The 17,478-nt window shown below is 41.6% G+C and overlaps 1 protein-coding gene across 3 annotated transcripts in view; it reads right to left on the reverse strand.

Annotated features, from left to right (window-relative positions):
- Positions 1-17,478, reverse strand: part of LOC127419400 (EMI domain-containing protein 1-like) — a 119,213-nt gene that overhangs the window by 22,853 nt on the left and 78,882 nt on the right. For all 3 annotated transcript variants that reach the window (XR_007893665.1, XM_051660746.1, XM_051660753.1), the window contains exons 4-6: positions 2,137-2,226; positions 1,092-1,153; positions 804-930 (exon numbers count right to left, since the gene is read on the reverse strand). Coding sequence is in view for 2 of the 3 variants with exons in the window: in XM_051660746.1 (XP_051516706.1) it covers positions 804-930; positions 1,092-1,153; positions 2,137-2,226 (279 nt within the window). In the remaining variant the exon portion in view is untranslated. The remainder of the gene's footprint in view (positions 1-803; positions 931-1,091; positions 1,154-2,136; positions 2,227-17,478) is intronic.

Here is a 17,478-nt window from a genome sequence, read left to right on the forward strand (position 1 = left end):
CAGATTTAGCAGACAATCAGCCACTTCAAGTCCACACAATCCTCTTCAGTGCCTTAATACTACATCTCTATGGAAACTGACAACAATTCAAAGCCACATGCACCATGGCATTCCCTCAAAATCCACCCACCACCGTCAGCACTTACACTGTCCAATACACACAAACCTTAAATCTGCTCTAATCTCTCTGCAGTGAAATCCCCAACAACTGTGTGGGGAGATAAGTGAAATGGTGGGTGAGTTCTTGCCTAAATCCAAAATCAAAATAGGAAACAGGATTATCTCCACATGCCCATTGGCTTATAAAGATTTGTGTGTAATTGCATGTAAATGGATCCAACGCTGAAAAGTCATTTTGAATGCAGTGCTAAAGGATGTGATTTTAACCATGCATTAAAATCAAAATCATGCAAATGCATGGCTAAGAGAGTGGGAGATATAGGGAGGACAAGGAAAGGACAAAAAGTAAGAACTTAGGGGAAAGTGGGAATAAAAGACAAAGTGCTTTGTTTTCAATTAACCACTGTGCTGCTGTGCATAAGCCTGATATACAGGTTTTTAAGTGTTTTATTTGTTTGAGTGACTATTTATATATACACTCACTGATCACTTTTTTAGGTACACCTGTGCACCTACTTATTCATGCGATGGCATGATTGTTGGTGCCAGATGGGCTGGTTTAAGTATTTCTGTAACTGCTGATGTCCTGGGATTTTCACACACAACAGTCTCTAGAGTTTACTCAGAATGGTGCCAAAGACAAAAAAACTTCATGATTCTGTAATGTAAAAATATAAACATACCTGCGGGACCCTGAGCCCCAGGAGCACCTTTGGCAGGTGATGCCCCCATCAGAGAGGAGGATTCAGGTCCATTTTTCAACTGCGTGTGTTTATGAGAGGTAGAGGAAGGGGCAGTAAGAAGCTGAACCTGGAAAAAAAAAGATGGAAAGATTGAGAAAGAGAGAGAGAGGCACAAGGGTGACTGAACAAACAGTGCTAAATGGGTATTTTTGGAATGATTGTTGGACTGGATTGATAAGAAAAGAGCATCATAAATAACTGAAAGCACCTCAAGTTGAAAGACTTTACCTTGGCCTCCAGAGAGCTCACACGATCTGTGAGGGCAGTGATACGACTGCAGTTCAGACAGTCTGAGATAGAGGGAAGACAGAGAGAGAGGTGGGGGGACAGGGACAAAGAGAAACAAAAGGGCAGAAATAGCAAGTCATAATCGATCAGATCAATAACAGCTTTCACACTGCTCTTACCAAGGTGAGTTCTTTTTATAAGAGTTTTTTGTAGTTTTCAAACAAAGTGTTCTGCAGTTTAAACCTTATTCTATATCTGTTTAGCCATTGTAAAAGTTTTTGACCAGGTATGAATATACTGTAAGGAGGATGTTGGAAAAACTAAACAGGTCACAGTGTGAAAAGGTGCTGTTTGGAAGAACCAAAAACTGAGCATGCAAACTCACAATGACCAACACAAATGGGCTGTTTACTATTACAAGCTGGTTATATCATTAAGTCTCAAAAAAAGGCCTTAGGTAAAATTAATAAAAGTTCCATATGGACAAACTTTTTAAAAGGTGTTTCACAAAAGCTTTGGTCTTTTTTAAGCCCTTTTTTTATGTCCTTTTTCTCCCCAATTTTTGGAATGCCCAATTTCCACTACTTACTAGGTCCTCGTGGTGGCGTGGTTACTCATCTCAATCCAGGTGGTGGAGGACAAGTCTCAGTTGCCTCCGGTTCTGAGACTGTCAATCCACACACATCTTATCACGTGGCTCGCTGTGCATGACACGCAGTATGTGTAGGCTCAAGCTACTCTCCACGATCCACGCACAGCTTACCACGCGCCCCATTGAGAGTGAGAACCACTTAATCGCAACCACAAGGCGGTTACCCCATGTGACTCTACCCTCTCTAGCAACCGGACAAATTTGGTTGCTTAGGAGACCTGACTGGAGTCACTCAGCACACCCTGGATTCGAACTTGCGACTCCAGGGGTGGTAGTCAGCGTCTTTACTCGCTGAGCTACCCAGGCCCCCAAGCCCTTTGTTTTGTTATGTAAAATATGGTGAGGTTGAGTATATTTTGAGTTAATAATTGAGATTAAACTTTCGGATCTTACTAGAGAGTTGCTCTCCTGTTCTAACAGCAGGTTTCAAAAGTGAAGCGTGTTTTCTTACAGCCTCCTGGGCAACCAGGTTACTTGATGACCCTGTACAAAGAGGTTCAAAATGAAAGATGAGGAAAAACATTCTATTTGATGCCATTTTAAAATCTCATTTTATTCAGGAATTTGTTTAAGGCAAATTAAAGACCAAATGAAATGGTTGAAAATGGTTGGCAAGCACAGTTTCCTTAACTGTTATGATGTATTTCCTATTGAAACAGGAAGATGAGACGGGGCATAACTAAGGGCTCATTCTCATTCTAGAGAGCATTTCATTGGATAAAAATGTATCCAATATTTGAGTAATACAATTTGAGCCATCAATATTTCCCGGAAGAGAAAACTATATTGGCCATTGGCCAAAAGTTTACATTTAGGAGAACACTAGCATATAGATGGCGTCAGATATGCATGAAAAGCCACAAAACTCCCATTTTGATTTCATGGGGTCTTTAATATAAATTTGGGATTTTGAAAAAAATCCTCCCATGAGTTCAATCTATAGCTAAAAATGTACATCAGATACACCATAAAACAGAATAGAATTTCAAATGTATTTAAATAAAGGAATGAAATAGTACTAGGTCAAAAGAACAGACCACCAACACAATCCCTGTGTCCAAATATGCCTTCTTCCCAACTATATCCATTAGCATGACAAAAGCAGTATGTCAATTGAGTATGATGTCCAAATTGTCAGTTTTCATAAAACAGAAGGCGAACATTATGCAGATGACCTACTACATCTGCTGAGATTCTAAAGTGTGCATCCACTGGACACTTTACTATCTCATAATACCATGGGAATAAAAAATGACAGAGAACTGAAAGTCTGATGGCTCTTTTAAACTGTAAGTGCTACATATATCAAGAAAGTTGTTGCTTGTGGTTAGATTGTACTTGTTTAAATTATTTTAGTAGTTGTTGTTACTACATCGTACATTTAGGTCATGGAACCATGTCAACGTTCCCGTATGAGGTATGTTTGGGAATGTATTCATACTGTTCACCTGCATACCTTAAGAACACAATTTATTAACAGCCAAAAAGTATGCTCTTCATCAAATGCAGTATATACTCTGACAGTACGCAAATCCGGACACAGCTTATATATGTACTTTTTGAGACAACAGTATAACAGTAAAATACTGCCATTTTTTCAGAATGTTTTCTGTTAAGATTAAACTGTAACTTAAATAGCTGTTTTTAACTCCTGGCTTTTTCTCTATATACGGATAGTTACGCTCTGAAAAGCACTAATAATGCTGCTTCATATCTGCAGAGACAGTAAAGACATAGAGGGGCCTCTCTGACAGGTAAGCCCACACAGAAACTTGGCACCAGGGAAAGGGCACACATGGATGGGCTGAACAGGATGTTAAGTATAGAGGGAGAACTGGGGCAGAACCATGGAATAGCTTTTTATAAGATACTAAAGACTAACTCATCTGTGGGTATTATATTTTTTCATTTTGGTTTTTCAAATCATTGGGCTCTCAGTTCTATGACAGTTTTTTGCTATCTTCAGAGTGATCTTGAGGAAGAGGAGGTTATATTTGGTAGAAAGAAAAAGAAAGAAGCTCAAATATAAAAAGAAAGGTTTTCTTGTGTTGCTCAAGTAGGCCTCAATTCATTTTCCCCTTCCTCTCTCTTTATCTGTTTCAAGGTAGTGGGAAGTTTTAATACTCCATAGACTGACCTGTTTCAGCTTACTTACTCGGTAATTACAGATTACCTTATGTGTTCCACTGAAGAAGAAGAAAAAAAAAGTAATATGGGTTTGGAACAACATGAGGGTGAATAAATGATGAGAGAATTAGAATTTTAGGGTGAACTATGCCTTTAAGACTTAGTGTGAGTTCATGTGGACAAGTCAGAATTTGAGTGATGTGCTCAGAGGAGGAAATGAAGGAGAAAGATACCGCAATGGAAAAAGTAAAGTAAAATAAGAACCTTATTTTGAACAGAATTCAAAGAGGTAGACAAAATGTTTTGTGTTAAGTAAACCTCACCAGGGGATGGTAACAATTTTGCACTTAAACCTTGAAACCTGGGCTAAATGTTTCCTTTGGGGGCCTAAAATTCTCTTTTGATTTACTTTTCTCTGTGTGTGTGTGTGTGTGTGTGTGTGTTTGTAGAGGAGGCCGAGAGGAAATTTCCCACAAAGTATTGCTCTTACCTGTTGTGTTTTCTTCCAAATGGCCCTATGTTTTTAAATGATAGACCTTTCTACCTATCCACCCAGGGCCAGCTAAAGCCTTTTTCCAAAAGCCAACTCGACACAAAAAGCGAAGCTACCTACATCCAAATGCCAACAACTTTCCATTTAACTTAAAATCACACTTTAAAGCAATCTCTAACCAATTAAATGCATTAAAGGGGGTTAGTTCACCCAAAAACAAAATAAATTACTCACCCTCATGACGTTACTTCTTCCATGGAACATTAAAGAAGATTTTGAAAAGTGTTCACACTGTTCTTTCCATACAATGAAAGCATACAGTGGCCAGGTTTTGTCAAGCTTTGAAAAGGACAATTCAGCACCATTAAAGTAATCTATATGGCTCGTGCACTATATTCCAAGTTGTGAGCTGTAAAGTTGTTTAAACTGTAATTGTTACAGTCATTTTAGGGTTTGTTGACATTACATTGTCATGACAACGAAGTTGTAAAATTGGATATACTGTAACTTTACACATAAAAGGTAAGTAAGCAATTTTATCACACTAAAATCATGTTAACATGCATACTGTTTATGTCCTGTGGCTATACTTTTGAAATAGTGAGTATTTTAATGTTTATGGATTGGCCCCATTCACTTCCATTGAAAGTTTCTCACTGGAACCCAGATTTTTTTTTAAAGAAACATGTTTTTGTGCTAATCAATATTATGCCACAAATGCTGTCAATTGAGCTTAACTTCTATTGAACCAAGAATATTCCTTTAAATGTGCTCTCTCGCATTATTTCTGACTTTTTAAATTTTATTTTTACACTTAGGCAAAACGTAGCAACTACACATTTTGTCAAAACTGAATTATTGTCTGCAATCTGGACCCTTATACTATAATCTATCCTGTGTGACAGAAAGTTTTGGTTCAACTATGCTCAGATTTAAAGAAAACTGAATGTGAAAATTGACATCAAATCAATCAAAAGAACTTTAAAGCCATTTTTCTCTGTTACCGTGTTTTGCCTTAGTAGGGAAGAAATATCTGTGTATTTCAATTTACAGTCATCACTTTCATACTGGGTTTGATGAAAATAGTGGATCTGTCCTTCGAACTACCCCAGATTTGTAATATCCCTTCTTGGACTATAAATATATTTCCCCTTATGAGTGCCAAGAGTCACGTCAACCTGTGAATGTGTGTGAGATTGACCTCTCAACTTTGGGCATGTGCTAGGGGGAGCAGTCATCGATATTATCTGCAGGTTTTTAATAACAGAGTTTTCTAAGAGTCTTTGAAGGAGCAGAGGGGATGGCTACATTAGAACATGTAATAATAATTTTCCCTCATGTATCTCTCTTAGCTCTGTGAGGTCAGAAGTTATTTGTCTATGCATGTCTGATAGTTAAGGGATTGAGAGCACTTAACAGCATTATGAAGTCACTTCCTGTCAAGATGTGTGGGAAACGGCTGGTCTCTGGTCTCTACTGTGATAGGGTTATCAAGAAGTTCAAATTAATAAAATGTCGAGTTAAGGGGAGGAAGATATCCCTAACAGTGTTGGGTAAAGTAACTTTTAAAAGTAACTCGTTACAATATTGTGTTACTCCTTAAAAAAGTAACTTAATTAAAAAGTTAATTTTTATGGAAAGTAAAGAGTTACGTTATTTTTGCGTTACTTATTTCTCACAGACACTTTCTCTTCTGCTATGTTATGTATTCCATACAAATAAGCCATGCATTACACACAAGAGACATTACAGGTCTTGCTAGCTACTGTACAACACTCATGTTAAAACAACATAGTAAACAAACAGATTTTTAGAAAGAAGTTCTTCATATTTATAATATAGAATCAATAACATGAATATGCATGATTTGTTTTTCCATCAACATGGCAGCCAATATGAATGATGAAGAATAACCACTGTCTTACCTAAAGCAGCAAAGTCCAACACTTGAACCTGCATCATATCTGTCATCGTGTGCTGTGCCCATCGACAATGTCAGAGTCAACTTAAGATGTTTTTCAAAAGTCAGGATAAAATTCAGTGGGAAATGACAGCCTAACACATTCAAGGAATACGATGTCTGATAATAAAATAATATTTTTCACTTAAGTCTTCTCAGTGCACGCTTGTTTTGAGTTGATCCACGGTGCGTACAGACGCCACTGGTTGATAGCATACAATTTCAAATGTGCATGTTGATACAATTTAAATGGAATCATTTTTAATGCTACCAAAATGTCATAACAATGGTTTGTTTCATGAATAAAACTACGTGTTTATCATAAAACAAACCTGTAGAATCTTTTTAGAAATACATTTTCTCTGCATACACAATCAATGTAGAATGTTGCTCGGAGCCACTGATCCAGAGTCAGCTTTTCTCATCCCATTCTCCCAGTTACAGGAAGCTGTAACACGGAGCAATTCAGCTGCATAAGTCAGGGAATTGAGCGAGTATTTCACCCTGTGTATAATGTCATGGCCAGTGGAAGACTAGTCTTATAATTCCTCTGCCTGAATGCGTTTGATTTTTTATTATTTTGTTTTAACACATGAATCAATCACATTTCACTCAACCAAATGTTGACCTCATATTACGCTAAGACAAGACATTTTCCCAGCTTGTATAGCTAATGCACGTTAGCGAGTTGATCCTTTCTACATCTGTTGACTGTTGGGTGCTAGAGCTTCTTGGTTGGGCATTCCAATTTCTCGCATTTATTTAAATAGAAGTGACTCATCTCTGCTAAATAGTCACTGGCCTCACACTCTATAGAACTACAATACCCATCATGCACTACGTCTCCACCCCGAAGTTTGCACACTTTGTGGTGAGAATCCCATGCGCTTCAGTGACGCCCTGGAATTGGAGCCCATTATCCAATAAATCCTGGAACGCAGAGTGCTGCTAGCCACTGACAGCGAGCGAGATCGTGAGTTGAGAGTGATTGCCCCTAATGTGTATTCTGATTTGTTCCAACAGATAATGGAAGGGGGCGCATTCGGCAAGGAACAATGAGAGGATGACCGTCTAAAGAACTGCTGGTCCCAGGTCAGAATAGTCAATGGCGAAGAACGTCATCCCGCCCCCCATCCCTCTCCTCACTTTATCATGGAAAATGGTCTGCTTTACTGTGTCACTCACAGGCGGGGGGAGGAGAAACGCCTCTTGGTGGTGCCGCGCACGAAGATCGTGCTCCAGCTGGCCCGCTCGCACCCCATGGCCAGGCACTTAGGAGTTGAGAACACCACCCAACGAAATAGGGACAGTTCCATTGGCCCGGGTTGGATGCGGAAGTAAGACGCTACTGCCAGAGCTGTCTGGTCTGCCAAAGAACGACCCACCTAAGGATATCGGAGGCATGCTTCCATATGTATCAGATCGGAAGGGGTCTGATCATGCCCCAGGAACAGAAGGTGGAGGCAGTACGCTCCTTCGGCCGACCTACCACTAAAACCCAGGTACGTGCATTCCTTGGGTTGGCAGGGTATTATCGATGCTTCATACCTAACTTCTCCACTACAGCCTGTCCCCTAACAGACCTGACTAAGAAGGGGAAACCTGAGAAGGTGCAATGGAGCCGCCCTGCAGAGGAAGCCTTCCAGAAGCTAAAGAACACCCTGGCTTCGGCTCCGGTCCTACATGCCCCAGACTTCAGCTGCCCCTTCCTCCTACAAACAGACGCCTCGGATACAGGTTTAGGGGCCGTCTTGTCCCAGGTCCAACAGGGAGAGGAACACCCCATAGTGTACATCAGCTGGAAGCTGACCCCAGACGAAACCCGGTACGCGGCAGTGGAGAAGGAAGCGTTGGCCATAAAGTGGGCCATTCTGGAGCTACAGTACTACCTACTGGGCCAGAGCTTCACTCTAGTAAACAACCATGCCCCCTTGCAATGGATGGCGCGAGCAAAGGACTCTAACGCCAGGGTGACCCGCTGGTTCCTCGTGCTCCAGGATTTCCATTTCAAGGTGCAACTTCGAGCTGGGGCAGCCAACGGCAATGCAGACAGCCTGTCCAGGATGTTCAGTGGATGGTCAGGTCTGTGTAAAAACTCACTCACTCCCTCCCTCCCATCCCCTCTGTCTGCTTCCAGGTCCAGGATGTCGCTTGGGGGGGGGGGGGAATGTGGCGAGTATCCCGTGCACTTCAGTGTCGCCCTGGAATTGGAGCCCATTATCCAATAAATCCTGGAACGCAGACGCTGATCGGCCTCGCGGTTGCGTTTGGGCATTCACATTAGCCGCGTCTCTTTTCTAAATTCCTACGGCAATGGTGGGCAGTCACGTGCACTTGCTTAATAGCGTACTTGGTCTTGATTGGTTAATATATCAAAGCCCCTTTCAAGGCAAGTCAGTCCACTCGGCTGCCATTTTTGTGACACTATTGGACAAGCTGGGCAGCTATGTAAAAAAGCTGCATACAAGTATAGCTCCTATCTACTTGAATGGAGAAAGGCCGAAATCTCCAAAACGGTTGGTCAAGATAAAAAGAACATGATAAAAGAACATATTTAAATAAGCAGTAAAACCCGACAACAATAGTATCATAAATTGTGCTTCTTTAGCTCAGATCACGCAAAAAGTGCTTTTTTTCAGGGTGGTTCAGCTAATGTGCATGCATGTTCTCAAGCTGATTGAAAGGCAATGTCTGTATCTAAAAGATGATTGGCTCTTTTACCTGTAAGGCAGGTATTCCAATTTCTCCCTGTAACAGGTAAGGATGGGCAAGGAGGAGGCGGGAACCGGCTGAGCAGTCAATGAAACTTTTCATGACATAAATCAGCTTAAATCAACTTAAACACACAGACACACACACAGCGGCCGCGTGTCTCTCTCTCTCTCTCGAACTGGTGCCTCTCGACTTTAGCCCCCTCCTGGCTGATTAGAACAATTCAGGGCCAGGCGTGCATCTTCATGGCCCGGCCACGCCCTCCTCCTCATCACACTCCCATTCATTTTAATACCAGTGGTATTTCTTAATCTTTGATGAAGATTACACAAATACTACTGTAACCTCCAATATATGTGGACTTTAAATATCACCGAAATACTAGTGCTGAATAATGAATAATCATTTGAAAAAGGCACCTGCTGGTGCTAGTTAGTGATTTTCAACATAATCAGCTCAACTTTGTGTGTTTGAACATCTGACCTGCTTGCTGTTCACACCTTCAAGAATGCGATTCGGCAACAATTACAAATACAACTACAATTAGCACTTCAAGTTGGAGTACTATGACATCCCCATTTCGCACGTTAGATCCCATGTCCGCCTGTAATCATCTATACATGCGACTGCAAGAGGAGGGGGAACTGCCAGCAGCTACAGGTAGTCCAGGCTACATTAAAATATGTTCAGACACTTATGTTAACTTTTAGTTACATTACAGCTAGACGAATTCGACTCGACTAATATGCTCGACTAGTCGACTATTTTTTTTATAGTATACATTTTTTACTCCCCTTTTCCTCCCCAATTTGGAATGCCCAATTCCCAATGCTCGCTAAGTCCTCGTGGTGACTCGCCTCAATCCGGGTGGTGGAGGAAGAATCTCAGTTGCCTCCGCGTCTGAGACCGTCAACCCGCGCATCTTATCACGTGGCATGTTGAGCGCGTTACCACGGAAACATAGCATGTGTGGGGGCTTCACGCCATCCACCACGGCATCCACGCACAACTCACCACGCGCCCCACCGAGAGTAAACCACATTATAGTGACCATGAGGAGGTTACCCCATGTGACTCTACCCTCCCTAGCAACCTGGACAATTTGGTTGCTAAGGAGACCTGGCTGGAGTCACTCAGCACTCCCTGGATTTCGCGAACTCCAGGGGTGGCAGTCAGCGTCTTTACTCGCTGAGCTACCCACTGACTAGTCGACTATTAAAAATCAGTAGTCGTGCAACCTCAAGGCAGTATACAGTGTATACTGTGCAGTATTCAGTAAGTATTAAGCTAGTATTCTGTTCAGAACAAAACCACAGAGTGAATTCTATTTCTGCTTTCAGGAATTAAAGGAAACATAAAACAGCATGAAGTGTGGGAGTATTTTGCCAATGTGACTGCGTGAGACAGAGAGCTTTTCCTGTTTATCAGCTTATATACAATCAGAGATGTTTGTGGAAGGAAGCGCACACTGTTTGTCTGTGTGTGTGTCTGAGTTATGATGCAGTGTGTGGGGCAACAGATGTGTTTAGTAAAGTAAGTGTGGGTGCACTTATTTTGACAACCTGTCTATTACAAAATAAAACAACGTGTGTTACTGTTGAACTCATCTCATACAGCCTCTCTCCCTCTCTCTTTCTTACAGCCAATTCAGCTGTGAATGCAGAGACAGAGGACAGAAACAGATAGTCCTGGCATACAGAGATTATTCACTTTATTCTCGGGTTAAGGGCATTAAAACCGTGCTGATATTGATTGATGTTATTGATTATTCTTAAAAGTGGCTTAGGAAATTCAGGTATTATACGTATGTGTGTGTGCCTGGAGAATTACACAGGTCTATTTTTCTTTGCTTGACCCTGAAGTTATTAATGGTCCAAGGTCAGCCATTAATATTCCTCTCATTATATAAATAAACTACACATAAAGTTCATTCTCACACGCACGGTCACTTTGATTTTGCCAAGTGAGACATGTTTCTAAATAATTATCTTTTGCTAGTCCTGAAACAACATTCCAGTTCAAACTAAATTCGAGTGCCCATCGTGCGATTTTTGCCATGATTTTGCGCCATTGGAGACAAATTTTGGGGAAAATATTTTTTTAGTCGTAGGGCAAAATCAGCAGTCTTGAATGACTTGGTATGACATACTCACGGATGGCTGATTATTTAGCATTCCCTTCACGTTTTGATCATTCTATCAAAGTTACCTAGAGTTTGCTCTGAAGAATGAGCAGTCCCTCTAATGCCCAACTGCAACTGACCCCAGATTAACAGGAAAAGAAAAAAAAAATGTAAATTGGTTAAAAGGAATATTACGGATTCAAATACAATTTAAGCTCAAGTGACAGCACTTGTGGCCATGTTATGCTGCCTTTATGTGCTTTCGGAATTATTCTACTTCTCACTTCGGAAGTGGTAAAAACGAATACATCGCATTCAAGTGCTTTGTTGTCAGAAAGAACAGGAAACATGGATGATGGCAGGTTCATTCATACTAGGGGTGTAACGGTTCTCAGTAAAACAAATGTACCTTACGGTTTGCCAACCACGGTTCGGTAAGCATTTGCTCCGTGGTTCATCTCTAGTTTAATTTCGCATCTGGATCATATAGTTTAGCGAAGAAAATAAAGCACCAAATAGACATGCGCAGTTACCTTCGCTAATGCACCTGTATGGCTCTGTAGATGGACACAATCCACCTGTGTTTCATGTGGGTCAACTTTCTACAGAGAGAAGCTGTCCTATTAACTGTTAGTCTGTAACATCAGATGATGACATCACAGTTCTGCATGCGTTAATTGGCAAAATGGCAAGCGGAGAAAACAAGCCGCAAGAGAGAAGCCCCATGCATCATTTAAGTCTCCTGTCTGGGAACTTTTTCTTTATGCAATCAATTACAACAGCAATGGTCAAAAAACTTTTACAAAACAGGTACTATTTGCAGACATTGCTCAACACGAGTGCTGTATACTGGTAATACATAGATATTTGATTAGCTATTTACACAACATCCCTGCCGACTTGCAAGCACTTGGTGCTAGTTTGGACAGACATGAAACAAGAACTAAAGCACTTGGGGTGTTCATAGCCAAACTAAGTTATGTTGCCCTTACTCCGTTGATGACGAGGTGGAATTTCCGCTTATAATTAAAATACTCGAGTCGCATTACAACATCCATTCTCAAATTCATTTTAATAGCAAATTTACTTCTTCTATAGTGAAGTACAGATTCTGAACGTTGAATATATGTTGAGTTTGAAATGCACTTTATGTTGATGCATGTAGCGTAATAATGCAGGTATTAAGTTAAAATGTTGAGTTAGTGATTAGAGAAATATATATATATATATTTTAAGGACCCTAACGAAAATTAACCATGGTTTTACTATAGTAATATTGTAGTAACCATGACTGTAAGAACAAGGACTTTTGTCACCATGGTTTTCTTAGCAGGAATCATGGTTTTGATAGAATTAACCATGGTTTTATAATACTGTAGTAGCCATATAGTAACCATGGTTTTACTATAGTAATATTGTAGTAGCCATGACTGAAGTAACAATGACTGCTGTCACCATTGTTTTCTTGGCAGAAATCATAGTTCTGATAAAATTAACCTGCCGTCTGCCTGATCTGCACTGGTCTCCTTGGTCTCCTGACCGTCTGCCTGGTCTGCTCTGGACTGCTTGTTCTCCCAGCCATCTGCCTGATCTGCTCTGGACTCCTTGGTCACCTGGCCATCTGCCTGATCTGCTCTGGACTCCTTGGTCTCCCGGCCATCTGCCTGATCTGCTCTGGTCTCCTTGGTCTCCCGGCCGTCCGCCTGGTCTGCTCTGGTCTCCTTGGTCTCCCAGCTGTCCCCGTGATCTGCTCTGTTCTCCTTGGTCTCCCGGCCATCTGCCTGATCTGCTCTGGTCTCCCGGCCATCCACCTGATCCGCTCTGGCATCCTGTCTGTCTGTCAGCTCTGTCCTGGTTCCCTGCTCTCCCGCTGGCTCCACCCTAGACTGTTACTCATCTTCACACATGGACTTTTGCCCCTCCTGTGCCTTTCTGACCGATTTTCCCCTCCTCAAGATCTATCTTTCTTACCCCCTAATATGGACTTTGTGGGACTCTTTGTCTTAAGGAGCTTTAGTAGCTGCTCCTTAGGGAGGGGGCTATGTCACATATTCCAGATGACTGGTGAAGGTCATCAAACTTGGACTTTGTTTTATGTCTGTTATATTTAGTTACTCTGTTCTGTATCTGTTCTGTGTAATGTTCTGGACGACTGCTAGAGGTTTTCATCCCTGTTTTCTGTTCCTGTTTCCTGTTTGTATTCTGTTATGGGTTTTGTAGTCCGTTGCAGTTCTGTTTTGTCATTGGTCTGTTTGATTATCTGTTCCAGGTGTTTCTTGTTTGCGTTTAAGTGCCCTGTTTTCAGTACTGTTTGTCGGTTGTTAATGTTCTGTTTACATGGTTTTGTATGCATCGTACAGTGTAACGGGTTGCTTCTGTCTGTTCCCATTTGTTCCTGCTATGATCTGGATTTACCCATTCTGTCTTTGGATTATCTTTTGTGTTTGGATTTTGCCTGTAGTCTGGATTTACTAATTTGGATTGACCTTTTGTGTTTTGCACCTGGATTACATGTGAGTTTTGCACAGTTTACGTTTGTTCACCCACATCTGCACTTCAATAACTTCAGCTTGCACTTGGATCCATCACTCCTGTGATTACTCCCGGCAATTGTTACACTTTTTAAAATAAAAAAATAAAACTATTCACTCAACGGTGCTGCGGCATCACGTAGATTGAAAAAGTTCCGGGTAAAAAGCCTACTCGTTGTTCCGGCTGCCATATGTATCACTTATTTTAGGGGGCAAACACAAAATCCTGAGAAAGATAGGTGGGCATACGGTGTATGCCTGCGTATGCCCTAGACTACACTACTGATTCTTTTACAGTAGCATTTTTACATTCTTTTACAGAGAGATTTTGCTTGTAGTAAATGGGGAAAATGTATATGTTTAACAATTTATGTTTATATTATGTTTATTCATGTATATGAAACTATTGTTAAAATTAATGGTTAAAAGTACATTTAAAAGTGCAGATATTTGTATTTCCAGTAGGGCTGTATATAAACATTCTATCATTTAATGATACAGTAGTGAACTGTAAAATACAGGCACCAAAATGACATCCCCTAATGCCCGAAACTTGGTCACAGTATTAAAACTAAACACAGCTGCCATTTTGTTTAGAATAAATAATTTAAAAAAAAGTGTAGGCCTACCCTTTTCTCTTATCCTATAATCTAACTGGTTGATAGGAATGTTGTTCCAGAACCAACACAGATGTCATACTTGTCAAAATGTCAAAATAATGGTCACCACACACTCACCACGTTTCTGGACACAGTTCCTCCACTGTAATCATATCAGCTTTATATAAAGATATTTCAATCTTTCTAACTGTGTAGTTACTGGCTTGTGTTTAAAGTGTCAGATGTCAATGTTTGCATTGCAAGGATATTTCAGGGAGGAATAGAGAGATATTGATGATGTGTAAGTCTGTGTCATTCACTTCTCTTCTCTTTAGTTGGATTACTGAACTTCATTAAAGGAATAGTTCACCCAAAAATGAAAATTCTCTCATTCACTTACCCTGATGCCATCCCAGTTGTGTATGACTGTCTTTCTTCAGCAGAACACAAATTAAGATTTTTAGAAGAAGATAGAACTCTGTCAGGACCTTATAATGGAAGTACACGGGTACAAGCACTTTGATGGTCCAAAGGTCACATTTAGGCAGCATAAAAGTAATCCACACGACTCCAGTCGATCAGTGAATGTCTTCTGAAGCAAATCGATACATTTGTGTAAAAAAATAAACCGATAATGAAAACGTTATTGACTTTTAAAAAGCTCTTCCTGCCAGCAGCTGACGCATCACGTAGTTGTCGTGTGACGTAAGCTTGTCGGCGAGTTCACGTGAGAATTCAGAACCGAAGACAGAAAAACGAACGTCACACGAGAGTTCAGCCATTTCAAACAGCATTAGAGCCCTGGATGGAAGCGCCGATTTAAAGTTAAAAATGTTTTAATTATCGACTTTGTGATGAGGAAGAGGTCATGGCCAGGCCATGAGGACGCAAGCCCGGCACTGAATTGCCCTAATAAGCCGGGAGGTGGATAAAGATGAGCCGGAGGTGCCAGTTCAAGAGAGAGAGAGACACACGTGGCCACTGTGTGTGTGTGTCTGTGCATTTATGTTTCTTTAAGTTGATTTATGTCATTAAAGTTATGCTGACTGTTTCGCTGGTTCCTGCCTCCTCCTTGCCCATCTTGAACCCTGTTACATTGGTGCCGAAACCCGGGAACAGGAGGGAGGCGCTGTCGTGTAGTCCTCACCGCTGCCATCCACCAGGAAGTGGAGGAGCCGTGGCCATAAGCCAGGGGACAGAGGAGTCGCTGCCAGCCGCTGGAAGTCAGAGGAACCGCTGCTGACCGGCAGGAAGCAGTGGAGCAATTATCGTCCACCAGGGGTCTGAGGACTCACTGCCGTCCGCCAGGGGAGTGGCTGAGGACCAGGCGATGGCATGTCCGGGGACAGGTGAGCGAGTTTTTCTCTCTCTCTCCTCTCTTTCTCTCTCTCTGTCTCTCCCCCTCGCTCTTTCCCTCTCCCCTCTCTCTCCCCTCTTCTCTCCCAGGGCTCCAGAGAGGCAGGGAAGACCTGTTGACAGAAGGACGGCCGGAAGGGCAACACCTCCCATCCAGGAAGGGAGGGGAGTATGTCAAGTCGGAGGTTTCCCCGGCCTGAATCGGGCAGTGGAGGAGTGTAACCAGGAGGAGGGCATGGCCAAGCTGTGAGGACGCATGCCTGGTGCTGAATTGTCCTAATCAGCCGGGAGGGGGTAAAGATGAACCGGAGGTGCCAATTCGAGAGAGAGAGAGACACACGTGGCTGCTGTGTGTGTGTGTCTGTGTTTTTATGTTTGTTTAAGCTGATTTATGTCATTAAAGTTATGTTGACTGTTCTGCTGGTTCCCGCCTCCTCCTTGCACATCTTGAACCCCGTTACAGACTTGTTTCTTACATAAACCTATCGATTCGCTTCAGAAGACTTTCATTGATCGACTGGAGTCGTGTGGATTACTTTTATGCTGCCTAAATGTGACTTTGGACCATCAAAGTGCTTGCACCCGTGTACTTCCATTATAAGGACCTGACAGTGCTCTATTTTCCTCTAAAAATCTTCATTTGTGTTATGCTGAAGAAAGACAGTCAAACACATCTGGGATGGTATCAGAGAATTTTCATTTTTGGGTAAACTATTCCTTTAATGTGACTGTCAGCAAAGTAGGAAATGCCACTTAATGCTGAGCTGGAATCAGTCAATGTCCAAAGTCCATTAGAAGAGATGCTTCAAAACCACTCTCAGATCAACAAAACAAGATTGTGTCCAACATTTTTGTTCCTTAAAAGTAGTCAGTTTACAAACAAAACATTGCACTGTGATGACTAAACATATGAAGGACAGAATGGCATTATTATGTTTTTGGAGTCCAGCTGGCTTCAAACTGAACTGAGGCTTTGTTTAACCTGATTAAACTCTTGACTATATTTTCAGGGGGGAGAAATGAGGCTGGTCAAGTGTGCAGCTGTGGAGGAACAGTACAAAAGAGGAAAAATAAGAAGACTCCATCCATCTCTGTCAGTGAAGACTGCTGCCCTCAGCACGACAGACTCATTAGAGACCAGGTGGTGGTGATGAAAGCAGGTGAGGTAGGTGTGTGTGTCTGCGGGTTGAAGAAGTAAAAGTCAGGCTCTCTCTCTTTTCATTATATCCACCCTACAGAATGTTGACTGAGTCTGCAGGGAGTAACTTGTGCTGAGAAAGCAATTTCTGTGTTTTAAGATAGAATATGGTAAGTACCTTGTGTGTGTGTGTGTATATGTGTGAACCTTTCTCTCTCTGTTGCACATAGCCGCCATTGTTTCTGGGCTCTAAAAAATAAGGCTCCAAATAGCTCCAGGCTGAAAGTGACCACCGCTCTTTTATCATTTTTTTCCTTAAAGCTTAAGTAGTATGTACATAATTCTCAATCTGGATCTTCAAGGGGCATCACTTACTCTGAAGTGGCATCAGCATGGGATGCTGGTGTGCTGGTGTAACCATCAGGCTTCTTGGCTAATTTTAATGAACAGTTCACTCCTAACGTATTTACGTGAGAATTTACGTTGCTTTTTAGCACTAAACAATTCAAGTTCTCATCTGGACACACAAACCACTGTGAACAAGTTTCTTTCAAAGCGTTAATGACTGTGCAACTGAATATTATTGTATGATGTTTACATTGCAAAGCCATTGAAATAATCATTAAATGCTGCCCTGCAGAAAAGACCAGCTAAAACCAGCCTGGTTGGCTGGTTTTAGCTGGTTGCCCAGCCTGAT

Source organism: Myxocyprinus asiaticus, chromosome 3 (genome assembly GCF_019703515.2).
Source record: "Myxocyprinus asiaticus isolate MX2 ecotype Aquarium Trade chromosome 3, UBuf_Myxa_2, whole genome shotgun sequence".
Classification (NCBI taxonomy): domain Eukaryota; kingdom Metazoa; phylum Chordata; class Actinopteri; order Cypriniformes; family Catostomidae; genus Myxocyprinus; species Myxocyprinus asiaticus.